Source organism: Piliocolobus tephrosceles, chromosome 10 (assembly GCF_002776525.5).
Source record: "Piliocolobus tephrosceles isolate RC106 chromosome 10, ASM277652v3, whole genome shotgun sequence".
In the NCBI taxonomy this organism is placed as follows: Eukaryota; Metazoa; Chordata; class Mammalia; order Primates; family Cercopithecidae; genus Piliocolobus; species Piliocolobus tephrosceles.
The window spans coordinates 54,913,100-54,937,444 of record NC_045443.1 but is presented as its reverse complement, the minus strand read 5'-3'; the positions used below and the strand labels follow the sequence as shown (position 1 = coordinate 54,937,444).

The following is a 24,345-nucleotide window of genomic DNA, read 5'->3' as shown; positions in this document are numbered from 1 at the left end:
ACCCCATTGCAGTCAGGTGCTTAGCAAGCATATATGCTTGATGTCCTGTTGAGTTCTGGGCATCAACCCAGAAGCCCTAAGGGAATGGAGTCTTTTTTTTTTTTTTTTTTTTTTTTTTTGGAGCTAGAGTCTTGCCCTGTTGCCCAGGCTAGAGTGCAGTGGCGTGATCTCGGCTCACTGCAACCTCCACTTCCCGGGTTCAAGAGATTCCCCTGCCTCAGCCTCCTGAGTAGCTGGGATTATAGGTGCCCACCACCATGCGCAGTTAATTTTTGTATTTTTAGTAGAGATGGCGTTTCACCATCTTGGCCAGGCTGTTCTTGAACTCCTGACCTCGTGATCCACCCACCTCAGCCTCCTAAAGTGCTGGGATTACAGGCGTGAGCCACCACCGCACCCGGCCCTGGGAATGGAGTGGGGTTTTTTTGGTTTTTTTTGAGACAGAGTCTCGCTCTGTCCCCAGGCTGGAGTGCAGTGGCACAATCTCAACTCACCACAAGCTCCACCTCTCGGGCTCACACCATTCTCCTGCCTCAGCCTCCCAAGTAGCTGGGACTACACGCAGCCGCCACCACACCCAGCTAATTTTCTGTACTTTTAGTAGAGACGGGGTTTCACCACGTGAGCCAGGATGGTCTCGATCTCCTGACCTTGTGATCCGCCTACCTCGGCCCCAGAAAGTACTGGGATTACAGGCGTGAGCCACCGTGCCCAGCCTGGGAATGGAGTCTTGATTCTTCTCTGCCCTTGAGTCTTCTAAACTGGGAACTCTGAAGCTGAGAGCCCAGCATGGTTCCTGGCAAACAGTAGGCACTCAAATATTGATTGGTTTACTGTATGACTAATAGAGACCCCAATGAGCAAAACTAATAAAATTCTCCTGGCTCCTCTCCCAGACTTCCCCTCCCTTTGAGAAATGCCAGAAGCTTCTTCAGAAGGCTCTTGCCAGCCTAGACATCACAGGCACACATGGGGCAGCTCCAGCCTCTGCCTCCTGTCATCACCATAATGCATCCATATCTACAATATGGCAAATTTCATATCCTTCCAACCTCTTTCCTGCATTATTGATGGGCTGTGTGCACTTTTTAAAAAATCAATTAGATCAGGGCGTGGAGCTGGAGTTAAAAGAAGCCTTTAAAAATCTGCTCTTCTTGTTTTGCTGTTTTGAATAGGCACAGATAAAGCTTTCCCTCTGGTTTGAATAAGTCAAGCTCAGTGCTAGGTTGGCTCTGATTGGCCAGCACTAGGAAAATGCAGTTAAGATGCAAACACAAGCAAATATAACCCAGTGTCTCTGCGGCCATTACTAAGCTAAGGCAGCAGACCCAGAGCCTCCTGCTTTGGAGTCGTTCTTCAATACTGCTGCTGCTTACTCGCCGGGAAACTGGGAAAGCTGGTGAGCGAGAAGGCAAGGTAAGGTCTCTGATTTACGGGGGCATGCCAGTTAATCCTCCTGAATGAGGAATACATGAAAGGAACAGGAGCTTGAGATTGCCTTGGCTTTGTCCTCTGAGATGAGACTTTTAAAATGAACCAAGAGTCTGGCCAGTTTTGCAAACTTCTTGTTGAGAAGTAGAAGCCCTTAGAGGCAGCTGAACATATAGGGCACATTTTCAAAAGCTGGGAAAGGCAGACCCCTTTCACCTATCTTGAGAGAAAAATGGTATGGAGCAAGGCACGAGGAGTTAAAACCAGCTTCCTGGCCCAGAGAAGTGGCTCACATCTGTAATCCCAACACTCTGGGAAGCCAGGGCATGAGGATTGTTTTGAGCCCAGGAATTTGTAACTTGTGACATAGTGAGACCCCGTCTCTACAGAAAACAATAAAATAGCCAGGCATGGTGGTGCACACCTTGTGGTCTCAGGAGGCTGAGGCAGAAGGATCACTTAAGCCCAGGAGGTGGAGGTTGCAGTGAGCTGCGATCGTACCACTGCACTCCAGCCTGGGTGACAGAGAAGACACTGTCACAAAAACAACAACAACAAAAAACAGCTTCTTCTGCTCAGGGTCCATCCATAAGGGCATCTCTGAGAATTAAAGGCTTTTAACCTCAAAACTGTGCCCCCCTACCCAAGGGGTTTCTGTAGTCCCCTCAAAGAACACTGAATTCGGATTTAGGGAGGAGAGAAGGAGAGACCCAGCTTTGGGAGACTTTGATGTTAGAACTGTGTTTTCTGTGTGTTCCAGTGTGGCAGGAAGTCCCTTCCTGGAGTTTATCCTCTTGCATTCCGGAATGGGTGCCTGGCCCAATGAGCTCCTTGAATCCTAAATTCCCGCTGGGAAATGGGACAGGTTTCAGCATCTGAGGCTCACAGTCCTAACTGCTGCTGGCTGGTTTGGCTTTTACCAGGGTGACAGTTCTGTCTCCAAGGAATAAATTCACTGGCCTTTGTCCCCTTCCCCCAATTGGCTCATGGCTTTTGTCTTTAATGACTGCTACGTAGGGTCTGAAGAAAACCCAAACACCATATTTCCTGGCAATTCTGAGCAGCACAGGGTGGGGCAGCACAAGTTATCAAATTATATTCTCAAACACTGGCTGCTCCGCACCATTGCCTTGCTTTAGTCCTGTTATAGCAGTAGACAAAGGGAGTTTGCTTTGTGCTGTATGGTTTTTTGCCAAAGTCCATACTAGATGGCGCATGTTCTCCAACTTGGCTTTGTCCATCAAGGTTCAAGAAAACAATGGTCAGACATATTCCTCTTAACAAGCACAGTATGTCCCCAAATAGCAAAAATCCATACAGTCCTTTCTGGGTGAATTTTTAAATCTTATGTAAATCCATCAACCCCATCCTTTTTCCTTTGCCTGTCAGGAGAAATTAATCTAGCTTTATATTAATTATGCATGTTATCAGATTTCAAGCTCCTTGAGAGCAGGTATTTTAATTCTATAAAGCCTCTACGTGACCTTGGACATGAGTAGGTGCTTAATTACTCAAGATGCTCCTTGAATACAGACGGTACACGACCCACACAGATCTTTACCACTTCCTCCCTCTCCCTACCCTGACTTGCCCAATCCTGAAGGAACTGGAGACGTCTAAGTGTCTGAGGTTCACACTTCCACAGAGAAGCTTGGGTCTGTGTGGGAGGGAGGGAGGAAGGAAGCCACCTGTCCACAGGCCAGACCAGGCCACACCCTGCTGGCACCCAGAACCCTTTGTCCCAGGCCCAGCCCTGCCATTTTACTTTCCTTTGTATCTGGAAAGTACAGGAAATATAGTAGTCATATGACAAAAGAAGGAAGGGTTGAGTTTTAGAATAGTTTACTCAAAAAAAAAAAAAAAAAAAAAAGATAAAAGCCAAAGAGAAGGTCAAAGTTGACTGTGGAGAAGGCCTTGCAAGCAGGGAACTTGGGAAGAATTAGAGGGAATGAGTGAGAGAAGGCAACTGAGTTTGGAAATATTTTTTCTGACGAGCTTTTCTTTCCAAATGCCACTGAACTTAGATTGGTTTAGAAAGGGTTGTAGTACATCAAAGTGGCTAGAAGCATAGGTCTGGGGATCAGATAAGGATTTCATTCTAGAGTGTGATCTTGTACAAGTTATTCAGCCTTTCTAAACCTCAAATTCATACAACGTAAGATGAAGAAAATCACCTTCTGAAAATTAGAGATAACATATGCAAAGTGAATCAATACAGGGCTTAACATATTTATCACCCCTTTGGTAAATAACCATGACGATTACCAGAGCTGTTAAGGGCAGTGGCAGGTGAGAAGCAGAACTCATAGGTGGTAATCCCTGGGCCAGCCAGGCTCACCATTCACCATGTGCACTTGGACGGACAAGTCCTTGACTCCATCATTGTGAAATGGTGCAGGGATGCGCCACAAGGGTGTGGCAAGATGGCTGACAACAGACTGGGAAGCCACTCGGCAGAAAAACTGGATTGATGCCCATTATGGCGAGAGGCATCACCTCCCCTGTGTTCTGTGATGTTTCAGTCTTAGAAAGACAAGCACCATGTCTCTGACCAGTGCCTTCAGGGCTGTGGACAATGACCCTGGGATCATCATCTGGAGAATAGAGGTGAGCTGGGCTGGAGGCACCTTACTTGTGACTACTGGAGTCTGGAAGCAGAGTCTGGCTGCCTGGGGCTGCTAGGCAACAGTCCGCCAGCACCCCTTAGCCTATGGTTTGAGGAGAATGAGAGGCAGCATCAAAGTACCTATTTCCCATCCTTTACCTCTCCTGGGTGCTCAAAGCAGGTGGCTGGCAGGTGGAGGAAATGTTCAGACCCGAAGAGCAGGGCTTCAGGCAAAAACAAGCTTGTCCTTTAGCCAGCCACCTGCTCAGTGAGTCTGCACTTGCAGGAAACACCCTGGAAAGACAGGTGGGACCTACTCAGCAGATTCCTGGCAGCTTCCATCAGAAAAATGGAACATGTCTTCCACAGGGCACCCTGGCTTCTACAAAATATGGGGAGAGGTGAGGGGTCACTGCAGAGATGAGGCGCTGTTCAGCCCATCTCCTCTTGGGCTTGGGCCACCCTGTGTGGCTGTGAGCTCCAGCAATCCATAGCTGGGAACCACCCTGGCCTGGGCAGCTCCACCTGCCAGATACGAAGATTCCCCCTAACCCCCGCCCCAAGCCCAGTCAGTTGCTGCTGCATAAAACCCAGAGGTAATGCCTCACTTCACTATTCTCAACCAGGAGGGGGAGTCAGCTCTCCAGCAAGCCTCGCAGAGATTGTGAGGCCCAGGTCACTTCCATTGTTTTAAGGCTTCCAGTTTCCTTAAAAACTAACAGGTACTGGCCAGGTGCAGTGGTTTACGCCTGTAATCCCAGCACTTTGGGAGGCCAAGGCGGGCAGATCACGAGGTCAGGAGATGGAAACCATTCTGGCTCACATGGTGAAACCCCGCCTCTATTACAAATACAAAAACTTAGCTGGGCGTGGTGGCGGGCGCCTGTAGTCCCAGCTACTTGGGAGGCTGAGGCAGGAGCATGGCGTGAACCCGGGAAGTGGAGCTTGCAGTGAGCCAAGATAGTGCCACTGCACTCCAACCTGGGCGACAGAGAGAGACTCCGTCTCAAAACAAAACAAACAAACAAACAAAAATAACTAACAGGTACTAAAATACAGTTACCAGAATTGCAGTATATTTAACATTTAACACATTTTACATAGAACACACACAAGTATGGCTGCAAGTTTCCCTCACTTGGAGAGTGTGATGAAAAATCTACATGAAGGCTGTATGAATAGTCCTCCAGGGCCAAGCCATACATACAGTGACAAATCAGGGCCCTGACCCAGACTCCAAATATAAGACACTTGGCACAGAGCCCTGCTGACCGCTGGCACTCTCCAAATGTTATCCTCCACCTCCCACGGCCCCGCAGAATCCAAGTGTTCTTTCCTACATGGGCCTGGTCCAGCACCCTGTGGTCAGCATTGGGAAGAGCGTTGGAGGTTCTGGCACAACAGCTCAGAGAAGGGTTTGTACTTGGTTGTTTATATCCAGCAAAGGGCTGAAGGTGGCTCACAGGCTTCCCACAATAGTGCGAGATGAGACAGGGTGGGAAGTGGAGAGAATAGGGCAAGGGAAAGCAGGATAGGGACCAGATTCGGATCCGGGGTGATGCCAGCAGAGCTCACAGAAGCCAGAGGAGTGGCTACATTAACCCTGTGGCTGGCTGCCTCACGTCCTATAAGGTCACTGGGAACATCCCCACCACCTGCACCAAATGACAGAGAGGAGAGGGAGGCTCGTGGGGAAGGGAGGTGGGAGGGGATGTAGCCTATACCCTTGTCCTTCCAGAAAATGGAGCTGGCGCTGGTGCCTGTGAGCACCCATGGCAACTTCTATGAGGGGGACTGCTACGTCATCCTCTCGGTGAGCACCCTCCTCCTCCTCCCCACTCCTGTGAGCTTCTCCCCTGGGGCCAGTTCTTGGGCTCTACTGGGAGATGTGCTGGTGAGTGAAGATAGTCCCTGGTATCAGTCTCAATGGTTCCTCAGTGCTATGCAGCAGACCTCCAGTCTATCAAAGGCCATCATTAGGCCTGGGTTTTTAATTCTGCATCAGAGGATGGGGGTATGACCCTCACTCTGAACCTCAGTGAGCCACCCACAAGCAGCACTTCTCCCAGGCCTAGGTCCCACATTAAAGTGGTGTGAAAGAAGGCCAGATAAATGCAAGGCCTGTCTCTAGCCTCAAAGTGCTCATTCTCATGGAGGAGACTCACATGAACGGTGCTGACAGGGCCGTGTAGGTGTACAGATCAGCACTGTGCCAGCTGTGTGAGCGTAAGGGACCAAGGGGACCTGTGAGGTAAGCCTGCAACCTGGCTGGGAAAAGATCCCCGTTGGTCTCTATTTATTTGGGGAACAACAAGCTGTCAACTTTACCCAGATGTGGGGAGGAATTTGGGCTGCCAAAGCTTATGCCATGATCGCAGGTCTGCTCGGGGGCCAGGGCAGCTCCTGCATCCACCGCAGGAGAGAGGGCCCTCAGTCTGCCAAGGGCAGGCACATATGCTGCATTCTCCCCATGACAGAGGGGCCACCAGCAAAGGGGAAGGTGAGCTGGCCCCTGACCAGATCTCTCTGACTACATCCCAGACCCGGAGAGTGGCCAGTCTCCTATCCCAGGACATCCACTTCTGGATCGGGAAGGACTCCTCCCAGGATGAGCAGAGCTGTGCAGCCATCTACACCACACAGCTGGACGACTACCTGGGAGGCAGCCCTGTGCAGCACCGAGAGGTCCAGTACCATGAGTCAGACACCTTCCGTGGCTACTTCAAGCAGGGCATCATGTGAGTAGGCGTGCACAGAGTAAGGACAGAAACAGCAGTTTACAGAGGAGGAAACCCAAAAGGCCAACATGCATATCAAGAAAGTAATCAGAGAAATGCAAATCAAAACAAAGCTGTTACTTCCACCCACTAGAGTAGCAAATTAAACAGCTGGGAGGTGACAAGTGTTGGCAAGGCTATGGGGAAATAGGAGCCCTTGTGCCCTACTGATGGAAGTATGGACTAGTGCAGCATCCTGGAGAGTAGTCAGTGCCACTTGCAAATCGCACTTCTGCGTGTGTAACTCCCAGAAATCCTCATGTATCCATGTCCATAAGGGCACATGGACCACGCTGTTCATAGCAGCCTCATTAATGATGTTAGGAAGCTGCAGGCAACATAGGTGTCCATAACTGGGAGACAGGACATGCACACCATAGAGTATTATGCAGTAACCAGAAGCAACAGATTAGATACATGCCTAACACAAGGACAGAGCTCACAAACATGGTGCTTAGCACACAAAGTAAGAAACAGACTAAGACATATAACAGAATGCCAATTTCTGTTTTAAAAAGCACATGCATGGACGGGCGTGGTGGTTCATGCCTGTGATCCCAGCACTTTGGGAGGCCAAGGCAGGCAGATCACAAGGTCAGGAGTTCAAGACCAGCCTGGTCAACATGGTGAAACCCCGTCTCTACTAAAAATACAAAAATTAGCTGAGTGTGGTGGCGCATACCTGTAATGCCAGATACTCGAGAGGCTGAGGCAGGAGAATCACTTGAACCCAAGAGGCGGAGGTTGCAATGAGCTGAGATCACGCCACTGCCCTCCAGTTCCATGACAAAGCAAGACATCATCTCAAACAAAACAACACCATGCACACAAAACAACATGATAGGTTGGGCATGGTGGCTCACGCCTGTAATCCCAGCACTTTGGGAGGCTGAGGCAGGAGGATCACTTAAGCCCAAGAGTTCAAGACCAGCCTAGGCAACATAGTGAGATCCCCATCTCTACAAAAAAATACTTTGTAAAAAAGCTAGCCAGGCATGGTGGTGCACTCCTATAGTCCTAGCTACTCCATGGGCTGAGGGTATCGAGCCCTCAGTTATTGAGCCTGCAGTCCCTGATGAGTATCACTTAAGCCCAGGAGGTCAAGGCTGCAATGAGCCATGATTGCACTACTGAACTCTAGCCTGGGTGACAGAGTGAGACCCTGTCTTTAAAAAAAAAGGAGGGGCGGGGCACAGTTTACTAGAATGAAAATGAAAAGGTCAACAGTTAGAATGGAAGCGTATGGGGAAAGGAATGGGAGTAGGGCAAGCAGGTGAAGGGAATGCACAGACACCTAACACAAGAGAGGGAGTGAAGGCCGAAGATAATGTTCCATCAACTGAGAAGTTTAACTCAAAACTTTGCCCCTGATATTAAAACAAAAAGAGGAATTCCAATGAGCTTGAGAATTGTGAGGCCGGGCCAAGATCAGCTTCTTGCAGGTCAGCAGTCTGCACTGACTGAGGCCCTTCGGGGCACAGAGGACCACACTGAGCCAGTGGGGAACCCAAGGACAAAGCCCCTCTGCTCCAGGGCTACCTTCTGCATTCCTTTAAAGTGCAGGACGCCTGGCTTGGAGGTTGGGCTGGACTGAGTGCCAGGGCAGGTGAGCTGATTCCTAGGGTAGGTGGTCTTAAGGCTGTGGAGTCATTAATGCTTCTGCTGCGGCCCAACTTGTACCCCTCTGCTAGTGACACACTGGCATTCAGACAGTTCCTGGAACAAAACATGCCCTCTGTGCAGGGGGTCTTCATCACTGATGTCTCCTCTGCCTGGAGCACTATTCCTCTGGGTATTGGTTCATTTTCCTTGTAGCATCTCAGCTCAAATGTCACTTCTTCAGAGAAGACTGCCCCGACTCGCTACCAGAAAGTCACTCACCCAGTCTACTTGTGGGGCAGCAGCTGCCACCGTCTGTATTTACCTTGCTGATGTACTGTCATCATCATACGAGTGAGGCTACATCTGTGTAATTCACCACTGTCTCCCCAGAACTTAGCACATAGCAGGCACTCAAATAACTGAATGGATGTTCCCTTAGCTACAAGAAGGGGGGTGTCGCCTCTGGGATGAAGCATGTGGAGACCAACACCTACAACGTGAAGCGGCTGCTACATGTGAAGGGGAAAAGAAACATCAGGGCCACCGAGGTTAGTCCTGCATACTGTCTGCCCCGGGCCCAGGATTTCTCTACCTGACACCTAAGAATTCCTCCTGAACAATGTTTACCTCTCATCCACAGGTGGAAATGAGCTGGGACAGTTTCAACCGAGGTGATGTCTTCTTGCTGGACCTTGGGAAAGTCATCATCCAATGGAATGGCCCAGAGAGCAACAGTGGGGAGCGCATGAAGGTATGGCTTCCTAGTCTTAGCACTCTCTCAAGTTCCTCTTTCTTCTTCCCTCCATGCTGGCTCTTCCCCAAGAATCAAGGTGGAGCCCTGCCTTTGAGTAGAATCTGTCTTGGAGACAGGCCAAGTGTGTGAGTTTGTGACTCACCCTGGACTCCTCAGCATCCGAGTAACTCCTGTGTCTGGGATCTAGGCTGTTCTCCCCAAAGACATCAGGCAGAAAGGGGTCCCAGAGGAGCTGAGGACTCCCTTGGGCTTCTCTGACAGGCTATGCTTCTGGCAAAGGATATTCGAGACAGGGAGAGAGGAGGCCGTGCTGAAATAGGAGTGATCGAGGGAGACAAGGAGGCAGCCAGCCCAGAGCTGATGAAGGTCCTTCAGGACACCCTTGGCCGACGCTCCATTATCAAGCCTGCAGTCCCTGATGAGATCATAGATCAGCAGCAGAAATCAAATATCATGTTGTATCAGTGAGTAACTAAACCTGGCTTTAGCTGGAAGCTGGGGTCGGGGGGAAGGTGTCCCCTAGAATATCAGCCACCTCTGCCTGGCTCCTTGTTTTGGGTGTAGTCATCTGGTTTTCTTCTTAGTCCTTTTCAAATGCAGCTCCTAGAAAGCTTGGAGATCCCCTGCTCAAGGAGGCAGTTGTTCTTGTTAGCAACTCTCCTGATCTCTTGAGGAGACCTTTCCTTTACTCTGGCCTACACATGCCCAGGGATGTGGAAGGGATAATGTTTGGGACAGAGATGAACAAAAGTCTCCACCAAAGAAAAGAGTCTGCACATTCCTGTCCTCACTCAAGTCATGGCTATCTTATTAGGAAGTCACACTCTACCCAGAAACTCCAAACTAAAACCAAACCAGAACAATATCTAGTTGACTACAAGATGCTTTACAGAGGAAAAGGCACAGGCTAATCTCTCCCCTTCTCCAGTGTCTCAGATTCACCTGGGCAGCTGGCAGTCACAGAGGTAGCAACGAGGCCTCTGGTCCAGGACTTACTGAACCATGATGTAAGTAGAGTTTGGGTGGCTTTAGCTTGGGGTAGCCAGACCTGCTTCAGAAGCAGACCCTGAGCAAAATCTTCCTTCTGGTCTTGAGCAACCATACCTATCTCTGGCTGCTTTAGGACTGCTACATTCTGGACCAAAGTGGAACCAAAATCTACGTGTGGAAAGGAAAAGGAGCCACAAAGGCTGAAAAACAGGCAGCCATGTCTAAAGCGCTGGTAGGAGCTACAGATGTGCAATACTGTTCAAATAATTCTGCTAAGAGCACTTCAGGTGTGTCACTTCACAGAGTCATGCTAGGTATGTGCTTACATACATGGACTGCAAAGTCAGGCAGACAAACTGGGATTCAAATCCAGGTTTTGCCTTTTCCAGCTGAGTGCTCTGGGGAAGACTACTTAACACCTCTGGGCCTCAGTTTCCCCATATCTAACATGGGATCATACCATCTCCTAGGGTTATTGTGAGGATTAAATATCATTTGTAAAGCACTCAGGGCTGGGCGCGATGGCTCACGCCTGTAATCCCAGCACTTTGGGAGGCCAAGGCAGGCGGATCCCCTGAGGTAAGGAGTTCGAGACCAGCCTGGCCAACATGGTGAAACCCTGTCTCTACTAAAGGTACAAAACAAAATTATCCAGGCATGGTGGCACATGCCAGTAGTCCGGACTACCTGGCGGGGCTGAGACAGGAGAATCGCTTGAACTCGGGAGGCAGAGGTTGCAGTGAGCCAAGATCATGCCACTGCATTCCAGCCTAGGTGAAAGTGAGACTCTGTCTCAAAAAAAAAAAAAAGGCACTCAGAACAGTTCTTGGCACACAGCACCTGCTGAATAAAAGGTGGCTGTTATTATTGAAGGAGACATCACATATCAAGGTTAATGGCCCTGTCCTCAAGGAGCTTATATCTGTGCAGATCCATGAAGATGAACCAAGCAAGATGCACTTACAAAGCAATAAATGAGCAAACGGATGTGATGCAAAGTCAGTAAGTACAAAAGTACTGACAGAACACAGCATAATCTTCCAAAAAATTAACAATCATAATCACCACAAGTCAATAAAGAGATCCAAAAATGTTCCACTCATTTTCTTTAGGCAGGTACCTTGGTCCTTAGATAGAAGTGAGTTAGAATTTGACTGACTCCCAGAGGGGAGACTCCTATCATGTGGCTTCAAAGAGGTGAATTATCAAACAAGCCAAGAACTCAGTGTAATCCACAACTGACCTGCCTTTGGGAATGGGTGGCTCTGCAGGGCTTCATCAAGATGAAGGGCTACCCCAGCAGCACCAATGTGGAGACTGTCAACGATGGTGCTGAGTCGGCCATGTTCAAGCAGCTGTTCCAGAAGTGGTCAGTAAAGGACCAGACCATGGGCCTGGGGAAAACGTTCAGCATTGGTAAAATTGGTGAGATTGCCCCCAGATCATCCTCTCACTGCTGGGACCCTAGAAAGGTAGGCACAGATGCTTCTTACTCACTCGGCTTTTCCCAACCCTTTCTCCACAGCTAAAGTTTTTCAGGATAAATTTGACGTGACTCTGCTACACACCAAGCCAGAGGTAGCTGCCCAGGAAAGAATGGTTGATGATGGCAGCGGAAAAGTTGAGGTAAGCCCAATGATTCAAATATCAGGGCAGGCAGCACTGGCCTTCCTGGCTGTTCTGCTGGGGGCAGGGGTGCAGGTGATTCAGAGTCTGCTTTGTTTTCCCTTTCCCCTCCGGCACCTCAGGAGTTTTCTCTAAGAGTCTTGGGGGTCTGTAGAGTTTTCAGGGGAAAGAGACACACATCCTCAAATGTGCTATCAATATCTCACTTGGAAGAGCTATTCAAATCATCGCTCAGCCTTACAAAGACTGAGCCATGATGGGATGCTCCTGACTAGGATGGCCCAGTTCATCTCAGGATTCAATCACGCAAATGTGATGAGTCCTCAGCACTGGGACAGAACCAGAGGGAGAAAGAGAACATGGAGTAAATGTCAGCACCTTCCCCACTTGGATTCTCCCTTTAGCGTAGCCTAGCCCTTCCCAGCCCCCTAACTCTGGAAAACGGTGTCTCCTTCCATGCCCAGGTCTGGAGAATTGAGAACCTGGAGCTGGTCCCTGTGGAATATCAATGGTATGGCTTCTTTTATGGGGGAGACTGTTATCTGGTCCTCTACACATACGAGGTAAACGGGAAGCCACATCACATCTTATACATCTGGCAGGTAGGCCTGGCACAGGCTTCAGCTTTGGATCCTGATGCGTCCTCTGGCCACTGGGCTGGGGCGGGGAGCATGGGTCCTTCATGGCCTCTCACCACTGCAGGGCCGCCACGCCTCACAGGACGAGCGGGCAGCCTCAGCATACCAGGCCGTGGAGGTGGATCGGCAGTTTGACGGGGCCGCTGTGCAGGTTCGAGTCAGGATGGGGACGGAGCCACGCCACTTCATGGCCATCTTCAAAGGGAAGCTAGTTATCTTTGAGGTGAGGATGCTCTGATAAAATTACACCATGAGCTGGAACGTTCCAAATTAACAAACCAGCATGGGACTATTGGCGAGCAGAGGAGGGGTCGGGAAGGGAGTCAGGCTTGGATTAGACAGAGGAAGAAGGGGGTTAATCCCTCTAAGACAGTCAAGTGAATCCCAACTGCCTAGGGCTTCAAGTCTGAACCACTATCTAAATTATGTTCAAGGTATTTCATACCCTAACCCATATTACCTATGCAGGTGCACCACCCTCAGCTCCCTAACCTGCACCCTCCACTCCAGTCAGGTGGGTCTCCTCATTAGACCTCACGTGTGCCACACCATACCCCTCCTGCTGCAGATGTGCCCTTTCAAATTCAAGTCCCACTTCTTCCATGAAGCCCTGGCTGAAGCACTACCAAGCAATGCATAATGTCACATGCTTGATATCACACAAGTTTGGGGTCAAGTCTTAACCTTGTATTTACTAGTCAAGTTTCCAAGTCTCAGTTTCCTCATCTATACTGTGGAATAGTAACATCTACTTCATAGAGTTATGAGGATCAATGAAATGATGTAGGTAAGGCACCAGTCACAGAGCCTGGCATATGATAAAGTTCTCAGAATGAAAGCTATTGTTATTGGTACCATAACTCCAGCTCACCCTGACCCTTTCCAGTGAGTCTAGAAGCTCCTCAAGGGCAAACACAGTATTACAACATTCACGTTTCCCACAACAGCTCCTCTAGTGCTCTGCTCACATGCTGCTCCTTAGATCTGGACTCTGCTTTTCTTCTCTCTAGGGTGGGACTTCCAGGAAGGGAAATGCTGAGCCCGACCCTCCGGTAAGACTCTTCCAAATTCATGGAAATGACAAATCTAACACCAAAGCAGTGGAGGTTCCAGCCTTTGCTTCCTCCCTAAACTCCAACGATGTCTTTCTGCTGCGAACTCAGGCAGAGCACTACCTGTGGTATGGCAAGGTAGGATGGCTGGGCTCAGGGGTCAGACCAGCCCCTGGGAGCCCAGACCTGCAGTCCCCTCCTCCTGTCAGCAAGGTCGAAGGACCTAGAGTAGGTTAGAGTGCTAGCTTCGGCAGCACATAACTGAAATTGGAACGATACAGAGAAGATTAGCATGGTCCCTGTGCAAGGATGGCATGCAAATTCGTGAAGCGTTCCATATTAAAAAAAAAAAAAAAAAAAAAAGCCGGGTGCAGTGGCTCATTCCTGTAATCTCAGCACTTTGGGAGGCTGAGGCAGATGGACCATGAGGTCAGGAATTCGAGACCAGCCTGGCCAACATGGTGAAACCCCATCACTACTAAAAATACAAAAATTAGCCAGGTGCGGTGGCGCGCACCTATAGTCCCAGCTGCCTGGGAGGCTGAGGCAGAAGAATCTTGAACCGGTGGGGGGCGGAGGTTGCAGTGAGCCGAGATTGTACCACTATACTCCAGCCTGGGCGACAGAGTGAGACTCCACCTCAAAAAAAAAAAAAAAAAAAGAGTAGGCTGGAGCAGTCCTCAAAAAGAGAAGCCTTTTTCCTAAGGAATCTTCAAAGGGAACACCAACATTCTCCACAATCAGACTCCAATTAGAAACTCACTGAAGGCTGTGCATGGTGGCTCATGCCTATAAACCCAGCACTTTGGCAGGCCGAGGTGGGCTGATCACCTCAGGTCGGGAGTTCAAGACTAGCCTGACCAGCATGGAAAAACCCGTCTCTACTAAAAATACAAAATTAGCCGGGGTGGTGGCACATGCCTATAATCCCAGCTACTTGGGAGGCTGAGGCAGGAGAATCACTTGAACCCAGGCTGCAGTGAGCTGACATTGCGCCACTGCACCCCAGTCTGGGCAACAAGAGTGAAACGCCATCTCAAAAAAAAAAAGAAAAAGAAAAAAAAAAGAAACTCACTGAAAACCCTGCTTACACCTAGCAGAAATCTCATAAATTTCTATGCAGATGGAGGCTGGATAAGTCAATCTTCCCATATGAGTTTGGTGGACTCTAACAGACAGGCACTAATACAGAACAAAAACACAAAATATTATGTCAATTCATATTGCAACAGTGGATTAAAATGCACTAAGGCCGGGCACGGTGGCTCACGCCTGTAATCCACAGCACTTTGGGAGGCTGAGGCAGGCAGATCACCTGAGGTCAGGAGTTTGAGACCAGCCTGGCCTGCATGGTGAAATCCCGCCTTTATTAAAAATATAAAACATTAGCTGGGCGTGGTGTTGTGTGCCTGTAGTCCCAGCTACTCCGGAGGCTGAGGCAGGAGAATTGCTCGAACCCAGCAGGTGGAGGTTGCAGTGAGCCAAGATCGCGCCACTGTACTCCAGCCTGGCCAACAGAGCAAGACTCCCTCTCAAAATAAAATAAAATGCACTAAAATTATTTTAGAAAAAAGAATTGAATAGGAAAAGATGCTTAACATCATTAGTCGCTAGGGAGATGCAAATCAAAATCACAATGAGATAACCACTACACATCTATTAGAATGGCTAAAAAAAACTGACAACATAAAATGTGAGCAAGGATGCAGAGCAACAGGAATTTTCATGCATCGCTGGCAGGACTGCAAAATGGTACAGCTTTTGGAAAACATTTTGATAGTTTCAATTTTTTTTTTTTTTTAAGAGTCTCGTTCTGTCAGCCAGGCTGGAGTGCAGTGATGCGATCTCAGCTCACTGCAACCTCTGCCTCTTGGGTTCAAGTGATTCTCCTACCTCAGCCTCCCAAGTAGCTGGAATTACAGGCGTGTGCCACCACACTCAGCTAATTGTTGTATTTTCAGTAGAGACAAGGTTTCGCCATGTTGCCCAGGCTGGTCTCGAACTCCTGACCTCAGGTGATCCACCTGCCTCAGCCTCCCATAGTGCTGGGATTACAGTGGGGAGTCACCACGCCCAGCTGACAGTTTCTTACAAAGTTAAACATACACTTACCATATGATCCAGCAATCCTATTCCTGGGTATTTACTCAAGTAAAATAAAAAACTATCTTCACACAAAAACCTATGCACAAATGTTTATAGCACCTTTATTCATTATCAGAAAAAAACCCAACTGGAAAATGGATAAACAAACAGTAGTACATCCACATGATGGAATACTACTCAGCAATAAAAAGGGATGAGCCGCTGGTAAACACAACAGAGATCTCAAATGCATTCTGCTAAGAGAAAGAAGCCAGACTCAAAGGCTAAATATTGTATGACTCCACATATAGCATTCTGGAAAAGGCAAAACTATAGTGATGGAGAATAGATTCGTGGTTACCAGAGGTTAAGGATACACAGAGGCTTTGACTCCAAAGGGGTCACGGCCCCAGATAATTTTGGGAGAGACTGAGGAAGAAACTGTTCTGTGCCTTTATTGTGGTGACAGTAACGTGATTCTGTTTGTCAAAATTCTTAGAATTGTATGTCAAAAGAGTATATTTTACTGTATGTACTTTTAAAAATAAATTTAAATTTTTTCTCTAAAACAAAAAAAATCAAAAGTAGGTGCTTAAATTCCAACTGAAGCTGAAACGAAGGTGACTTTTGCCAACACCCACTGTGGGTTTAAAAGCCTAGTCCTGCTTTTTGCCCCACACTGTTTTCCTCCCCACTCCCCAGCACTAGAACAAACTTGTCTGTCTTCCCAGGCTGAGGGACTGTGGCTTGGTAGCTGATCCTGGCACACTGAGTTATTAGTCTCAGATGCTTTTCTTTCCACGTCAGTGTCCCTGTGCAACTAACACTTGTGCTCTCCTCGCCCCACTCTCAGGGGTCTAGTGGGGATGAGCGGGCAATGGCTAAGGAGCTGGCCAGCCTTCTCTGTGATGGCAGCGAGAACACTGTGGCCGAGGGCCAGGAGTCCGCCGAGTTCTGGGACCTACTGGGAGGGAAAACTCCCTACGCCAGTGATAAAAGGTATGGGAACACAGTCTCCTCCTCTTCTGGGCTCCCCCTGCCTGCCAGGCTTATGAATTGCACAAAGGCTAAAACCTCAGTTTTAAAAACATTTCTAAGCAGCTTGGTGCCCTTAAATGGACTGTATTGCAGACTTCAGCAGGAAATTCTAGATGTCCAATCCCGTCTCTTTGAATGTTCCAATAAGACTGGCCAATTCATTGTCACTGAGATCACAGATTTTACCCAGGATGACCTGAACCCCGGTGACGTGATGCTCCTAGATACCTGGGAACAGGTAAGACACAGCTGCAGAACTCAGAACATGACAAAGACTCCCATAGTAAGGGTTGTTTTTGTGTAGTATCCCCACCCTAGATAAACCCAGAGTAGCCCTGGACCACCCCCAGCTCAATCAAACCTCTGTCAGCAGTGACCAAAAGAAAGCCTCCGTTTTTTTGCAAGGGGTGATGTTTGAGAATGATGTTTGAAACTCACCATCCTGGGCATTTTCCCACCTTGCTTTGGAAAAATCAAGTCATCCTATCATCATGCACTTTTTAATCTTAGGATCAATAGCAACGGACCCCACATGCAGAGGATATATGGGCCTTTGGGGGAACAACAGCAGTCAGTAGCCTATTGTCATAGCCAAGTAAGAGCTACTGTGGGTCCACATAAGGGCAGTGGAGTAGGGATGGAGGGATGGTGACAGATTTGACAGATGCTTAGGAGGTAAAGTTGGTCAGCCTGGTGACTCATTGGATACGGGGGCTTTCTAGGAAACTCCCAGGTTTCTACCTTAGGTGACTAGATGGATACCACCTATCAGAAGTGGAGACTCAGATACAAGTTTAGTAAAGAAGAGCTACATCTTGAGGGTGTTATTTTTAAGGTGCTTAGAGCAGTCAAGAGGAGGTGTTCTGCAAGAAGTTGGATTCAGGAAGCTGAAGTTCAGAGACAGCTCCGATTTGGAAAGGCAGATCTGGAAGATACACATAGCAATTAAAATGATAAACATCAAGCTGATTCTGGGAAATCCTTTCTCTGCTGAACAAATTAGGCTGAAAAAGTTTTCTGAGGCTGTGAATTGTTCACGAAAGAAAGGGGGAAGATAGGGTAGTGTGTATGATCTAGTACTTAGTATGAACACAGTAACATATATTACATCTCCACCATAACAGGTGTTCTTGTGGATTGGGGCTGAGGCCAACGCAACGGAGAAGAAGAATGCCCTTGCCACAGCGCAGCAGTACCTGCACACTCACCCCAGTGGCCGAGATCCCGACACACCAATCCTGATCATTAAGCAGGGGTTTGAGCCTCCCATCTTCACAGGCTGGTTCCTAGCCTGGGACCCTAACATTTGGAGTGTAAGAAAAGAGAGTGGGGAAGCTCTTACTTCCTGCCAGGAACAGCTCAGAGCTCAGAACAGCTCAGTGGGCAGGAAGGTGGGGTATTGATTGACGGCTCAGTGAAACCAGGACTTCATTTCCCTACTCCTGTCCTGCTCCCTGCCTTTTTCTTTTCTCCTCTTTTTCACCTGCCACAGCAGGAAGTCCAGGTAGACAATTCACAGCAGGTCTCAGCAATAAGCAGTGTGAAGTATAAACAGTTCATAAAGTGTATCCATACACATCATCTTTTTGGTCTGTACAATGATCCTGATAGCCAGTAGAAGTACTGTTCCCTATTTTATTGATAAGGAAGCTAAGAGAATGAGCTATTTGTCCAAAGTCACAGTTAATCAACAGAAAGCCAGGTGTCCTGACTCCTAATCAACACTTTTTTTTTTTTCCCCCACGACAGAATTTTGCTCTTGTCGCCCAGGCTGGAGTGTAATGGCACAATCTGGCTCGCTGCAACCTCCACCTCCTGGGTTCAAGCGATTCTCCTGCCTCAGCCTCCCAAGTAGCTGGGATTATAGGCATGCACCACCACGCCCAGCTAATTTTTGTATTTTTAGTAGAGATGGGGTTTCACCGTGTTAGTCAGGCTGGTCTTGAAGCCCTGACCTCAGGTGATCCACCTGCCTCGGCCTCCCAAAGTGCTGGGATTACAGGCATGAGCCACCGCGCCTGGCCTTCAACTGCTCTTTCTTAAATCTTATAGGGAGGACTGAGGGGTTACCATCAAAGAATGTGCATTATGTTTAAGCACCTTTCAAGCCTTCATGGACCCAAAAGGGGGGATTTTCATTTTTACTTATACTTGAAATGTCTTCTGACTCCCTGGCTCTTTTGCTTTTCCTGAAGACACAGACCAGACCTAAGATGTCCCGCCCCTATAAGAAAGACCTCATCTTGTGTTTTCTCTCCTTCTCAGGCAGGAAAATCATATGAACAATTAAAAGAAGAGCTGGGAGATGCTGCTGCTATCATGCGAATCACTGCTGTGAGTCAGGTTCGCTCTTGGGAGAAGCCAGCCACACAGGCAACCAGAGCCAAAGAGAACCCACAAACGCTACAGATGCTCATGGGCAAAACTCATGTCCTCCTTAGTATTACTAAGGAGTATTACTATAGTTGTCTGTTTTCATGTAAAAATTTTTTGTAATCAATAGAAAAGCAGGTCTGAGAGCCAAGTTCCTTATTTTCCTGACTTCCAGATTTTCAAACAGACTTGCTGTTTAAAAACAAAAATGGGGCTGGGCGCAGTGGTTCATGCCTGTAATCCCAGCATTTTGGGAGGCCAAGGCGGGTGGATCACCTAAGGTCAAGAGTTTGAGACCAGCCTAATATGGTGAAACCCCATCTCTACTAAAAATATGAAAATTAGCCGGGCGTGGTGGTGGGCGCCTGTAGTCCCAGCTACTCGGGAGGCTGAGACAGGAGAATTGCTTGAACCCAGGAGGCAGAGGTTGCTGTGAGCTGAGATGACGCCACTGCACTCCAGCCTGGACAACAGAGGGAGACTCCATCTCAAAAAAACAACAAAAAAAAATGAAAACTTGTTTTATTATTCAACTCTGCCATTTAGGAGAGATTAAAGTCATTGGCAGTATTTTTCAGAAATAAGCTTCTAACCCAAATGACATTTTTATTCGTTTCTGACAGTGAAATCCACAGAAACTTAGACCATTTACACCTATTTTAATGGTTAAAAGAAGTAGAGCCTCTGGCCAGGAATCCAGCAGTTCTTTAACCTCAGGAGGAGTGCATGGCACCAGGAGTTCAAACCTGCAATTCTGTCCTTTGTGCTCTACAAACTCAGATTCTAAAGCTAATGTTGATATAGTATCTTTAAATTGTATTTAAGTAGAACTACAACCTGAAGTCATTTAAAGGCTGGAAATGCAGGGCTAAATAAAAGTACTAAGAGAAGGTATGTGATCCCAATATTCAAATGAGATTCCGGCACAACATGTATGCCAAACTGGCTATACAGCACTTGCCTTGGACTTACTGAATCACCTTTCCCAAGAACAACCCCAAAATCTGAATATTTTCTATTCCCAGATGATTCTGACATACAGCCAGGTTTGGGGAATGATGATCATAGAGGGTAAAAGTGTGGCACAAGTCAAAATGTTAAATATTACACACATTTAGAACTGTAACCATACAGACACTGAGGAGTCTTTTCCCTGTGCCTACATTCTTATCTTACCTAGGACATGAAGAATGCAACCTTCTCTGTGAATTCTAATGACAGTGAGTCAAAATATTACCCTATAGCAGTTCTGTTGAAAAACCAGAATCAGGAGCTACCTGAGGATGTAAACCCTGCCAAAAAGGAGGTGAGTGGCTGAAGGAACTGTGTCTGTTGGAAGTGGAGCTCTCCATGAGTAAATGGCCTAGGACAGTTCTGGCACAGCACGCTATATCCAGCCGCTCAATGGACATCTGAGCTACCCGGGAGCTCAAACCAAAAAAAACAGGGTTCTTTCTTGATTCTTTTCTCTCCACCTACATCAATCTATCAGCTAGCTTCTGTCCACTGCTCTCCATCTCTCTGCTACTAGTCTAGTGCAGCCATCTTGGACTACATACTACAATCCAACTGGTTTCCACCTGTTCCTACAATCCATTCCCCATGCAACAGCCAAAGGGATCTTTAAAACATATGGCACTGCCCTGTTTAAAACACCTCGAATAGCTTCCCACTACATTTTTAAAAAGAATGTGAAGGCCTATACAATCTGGCCCCTGCCTAGCTCTCTGATTTCATCTCATATACAAATACCCTCATCACTCACCACCCTACAGCCAGTACAGCCGCTGCTTTGCTGTCCCTTAAACATGCTTATTCCAGCCTTTGAGCCTTTACACTTGCTAGTGCTCGTGCCTGAGAAAACGTCCCTCTCCCAAATCACCACAGCGCCAGCACCTTCTCATGGTGTAGTTCTCAGCCCCAGTGTCACCCCCCCGGAGGAGGCATTTCCTGACCACCCTAATACTGCTTCCCATATCCGCTCTAGTCCCTTTATACTTGTTCATTGCCTATTTCCCCCTCTAGTAATATCCTTAAAAGGAAGGACCTTTGTCTTGTTCACCATCATATTCTCAGCTTCTCAGCACCTACAACAGTGCCCAACAGATAGCAAGCATTCTTAAGTTTCGCTTGAATGAATTAACATATTTGAGTTAAAAGAATAAATTTCTTGGCCGGGCGCGGTGGCTCATACCTGTAATCCCAGCACTTTGGGAGGCTGACGCAGGCAGATCACAAGGTCAGGAGTTCAAGACCAGCCTGGCCAATATGGTGAAACCCCGTCTCTACTAAAAATACAAAAATTAGCGGGTGGCAGGTGCCTGTAGTCCCAGCTACTTGGAGGCTGAGGCAGGAGAACTGCTTGAACCCGGGAGGCAGAGGTTGCAGTGAGCCGAGATCGTTCCACTGCGCTCCAGCCTGGGCGACAAAGCAAGACTCTGTCTCAAAAAAAAAAAAAGAAAAAGCTGGGCGCGGTGGCTCAAGCCTGTAATCCCAGCACTTTGGGAGGCCGAGACGGGTGGATCACGAGGTCAGGAGATCGAGACCATCCTGGCTAACACGGTGAAACCCCGTCTCTACTAAAAAATACAAAAAAAAAAACTAGCCGGGCGAGGTGGCGGGCCCCTGTAGTCCCAGCTACTCAGGAGGCTGAGGCAGGGGAATGGCGTAAACCTGGGAGGCGGAAAAAAAAAAAAAAAAAGAATAAATTTATTTTCCCCTTGAGGAAGTTGATTTGGGAATGGACTCTGGACTCTGGATTTCCCACAATGTCTTATCTAACCAACTCAAGTATCTGGACTACAATTTTCTTGAAAGCAGAGCCCATACATTAATAATCTTTACTTGTATATAAATATTCAATAAATCATTAAGTAAATGTTTAGAAGAATTTTATGCTCAATAAGATCATGCATTTGAAAATTTCTGGGTAAAAATGGTAGTTACAGGCAGAAAACAAGGAAAACCATGGCTCAATTTAGTTCTTCATTCTGCCAAAATTTGATGTCTATAATTCATCCTTAATACATAACCCATTTATTGCCTTCTGGCAAGAAACTGGTGCTTGCTGGCACTGTGAGAGCAGTGAATCCAGTAAGCTTCTGTCACAGGCCAAAATGGGACTCCCTGAAGTGAAGAACACCTCTCCAATGAATAATTTAAATCTCTAACAGCCTTTCTGAGAAAGTCATCCTACTTCCCTCTTCAAGGATCCACCTAGAACTCCCTCTTGCTCTGACTTTCCCAGCTTCTGTTGGCACTGATGTCATGTCTTCCTTCTAACTAGAAACTTTGTTTTCTCTCTTAGAATTACCTCTCTGAACAGGACTTTGTGTCTGTGTTTGGCATCACAAGAGGGCAATTTGCAGCTCTGCCTGGCTGGAAACAGCTGCAAATGAAGAAAGAAAAGGGGCTTTTCTAAAGCAAGAAGGCCTGTATCTATTGCAAGGCCACAGAAGAGATCAGATAGTGCCAGTATCAGGAAATAATTTATCCACCAATTTCTGCCTGACATTCAGCTACTTAATTTAGATATAATAGAGTCTGAAAATCACTGTTCTCCATTTTTTTTCATCCTTGCATTCCTTCCTTGTTATATACCTAAAATGTTAACCACATAGTTTTTGGGTTTTGTGGCCCTCTAGCTAAAGCCTCAGCAGAAAGCACTAAAACTGCATAAATCTGGAGAAATTGAAAGAAAGAGAACCAAAAAACAATGCTCAAAATGTTTAATAACTTTGTTTAGTATTATACCAGGACCTACCTTTGTTTTCAATTTTAAGATCATTATTTCTAAAATCTATTTAACCTGTAAATCATTTCAAAGCATTTTTAACTTTTCAAATAAAGATACCTCTAATGAACCAATGTGGTTATTTTCAGTATTCTGGGTTTGCTTGTTATGGTAATTTTATGTTATGTTGGAAGAAATGTTTCAGTACTGGGGAAATAAAGAGGCAATGTTAAGTGACCTCTCTGGATAACCGGACTACTCTAATTTCTGTTTCTGGCACAAGAATGTCAAAATCTGCATTACAGCTGGCCAGGAAACCTCAGTACTCACCCACCCACACATTATCCAAAAGAGAAACAGAGGCATGTGTTATTAATTTAATTAAATGAAGCCAGAACCAGTGTGCCTACCACTGCAGAGCACCTTCAAAGCACACTACAGACAATCACAAAGAAGAGAACCCACAGTTTCCAGACACCTCTAGGTTTGAATCAGTAATCCCAAAGAATTTCATGTGGCAGAAGTAATATAACTAGGGAGGTTCCGAGGCAGAAGCATGGTCCACAGTATCACAAAGCAAAAACAGAAAAGAATTCTATGTCATAAAAGGTGGAAGACAGAACATGTAAGTTAGAAATTTCAGAAACACCATAATAAATCTATGTTGAAGGGAGCAGCAGTATTGTTGATACCTGTTCTCCAAGACACTGTCAATCACGTCAATAAGGCCCGCCCGTTATTTTTGAAAGGCACAGAAAAGCTAAACCCAGTATTATGCAAACAAGGAAAAAATTATTTTTATTATATAACTATTTAATAATTTTACCCATGAAGTCTATAATCTCGTTATAACTCAAATGAAAAATACATTCTCGGTCTGAAGAGGCTTGGGAAATATTCCTTTTTGTAATGATGTCCAGAGCTAAAAATAAATATTCCTCCTGGGCCGAAAGTCTCCAGAACCTATTCAGTTTCTGCTGCCTCTTCACCTTCTCCACATTCAAACCGCACAAAGTCTACTACCGACACCCCCTGAGGCTGCACATACTGCCCCAAGGTAATGGAGGGATCCAGCAAGTATGGCTGGGACAACATCTTGGTCTCTGCCTCTCCCCCAGGCTCATCATCCAGGGAGCCAACAGAGAGGGGGGCCATGCCCACCACATGCTGCCCAAGACGGCGGCCAATGTCTTCAAGGTTTGTTTTCTGTTCAGACGTCTCACAGATGACCAGGGCCCCATACTTCCCCAGCACCAGGTTGTGAAGTGAGGGACTCTGCATTGCTCCGTGGACATAAGAGCCAACGTAGAACCCAGATGGCACCTTCACCCATGCAGCTCGTTTAAGAGTCATGTTTTCTCCCAGTTTTCCTATTAAAAAAAGCAAAAACAAAAAACCAAACACACCAACAAATTGTGATGTCTGTGATGGTACCAAAATAAGAACAGAAGAGGCCCAGTTTGGAAGACAGTCCCTTTGCATTTACACAGGATATGCAGTAAGATGAAGAGACATCATTTTCAGTTTTTGTATAAAGAGGAAAAGGGGCATGGGGTGGGGCAGTGGGAGTGGGGGAAGTGAAGAATACCTTTATGAAGCATCAACTATGTACCAGGCACTCTGGTACTTAAAAACAGGTTG

The 24,345-nt window shown here is 47.2% G+C and overlaps 2 protein-coding genes and 1 non-coding gene across 4 annotated transcripts in view; 2 read left to right on the top strand and 1 right to left on the bottom strand.

The window, feature by feature from the left end:
* Window positions 1-1,945: 1,945 nt before the first annotated feature.
* Window positions 1,946-22,835, top strand: AVIL (advillin). Of its 2 annotated transcripts, XM_023210639.3 has the most exons (19): window positions 1,946-4,038; window positions 5,775-5,849; window positions 6,578-6,774; window positions 8,855-8,963; window positions 9,056-9,166; window positions 9,431-9,633; window positions 10,098-10,176; window positions 10,293-10,391; window positions 11,431-11,584; window positions 11,685-11,785; window positions 12,250-12,387; window positions 12,488-12,646; window positions 13,434-13,613; window positions 16,414-16,559; window positions 16,692-16,836; window positions 17,723-17,911; window positions 18,864-18,932; window positions 20,152-20,277; window positions 22,279-22,835. In XM_023210639.3, the coding sequence occupies exons 1-19, from the start codon at window positions 3,973-3,975 to the stop codon at window positions 22,390-22,392; spliced, it is 2,460 nt and encodes an 819-aa protein (XP_023066407.1). In that variant the 5' UTR covers window positions 1,946-3,972; the 3' UTR covers window positions 22,393-22,835. The 2 variants fall into 2 exon arrangements, with proteins under 2 accessions (XP_023066407.1, XP_023066406.1); XM_023210638.3 differs by lacking the exon at window positions 1,946-4,038 and having other exon boundaries at window positions 5,056-5,849.
* On the top strand, window positions 13,715-13,819 carry LOC111542085. The gene has a single exon (XR_002731429.1). It is a non-coding gene; the product is annotated as a U6 spliceosomal RNA (small nuclear RNA).
* TSFM (Ts translation elongation factor, mitochondrial) overlaps window positions 22,686-24,345 on the bottom strand; it is a 13,375-nt gene continuing 11,715 nt past the window's right edge. The window contains exon 6 of the mRNA XM_023210640.2: window positions 22,686-24,074. Coding sequence (XP_023066408.1) covers window positions 23,668-24,074 — 407 coding nt within the window. The 3' untranslated portion in view covers window positions 22,686-23,667. The remainder of the gene's footprint in view (window positions 24,075-24,345) is intronic.

Excerpts from the sequence above, each read along its gene's own strand:
- AVIL (XM_023210639.3), top strand. The coding sequence starts at position 3,973 with ATGTCTCTGACCAGTGCCTTCAGGGCTGTGGACAATGACCCTGGGATC. Across the intron at positions 16,837-17,722 it reads TCCTAGATACCTGGGAACAG|GTGTTCTTGTGGATTGGGGC; the intron begins GTAAGACACAGC and ends CCACCATAACAG. Across the intron at positions 17,912-18,863 it reads GGGACCCTAACATTTGGAGT|GCAGGAAAATCATATGAACA; the intron begins GTAAGAAAAGAG and ends TCTCCTTCTCAG.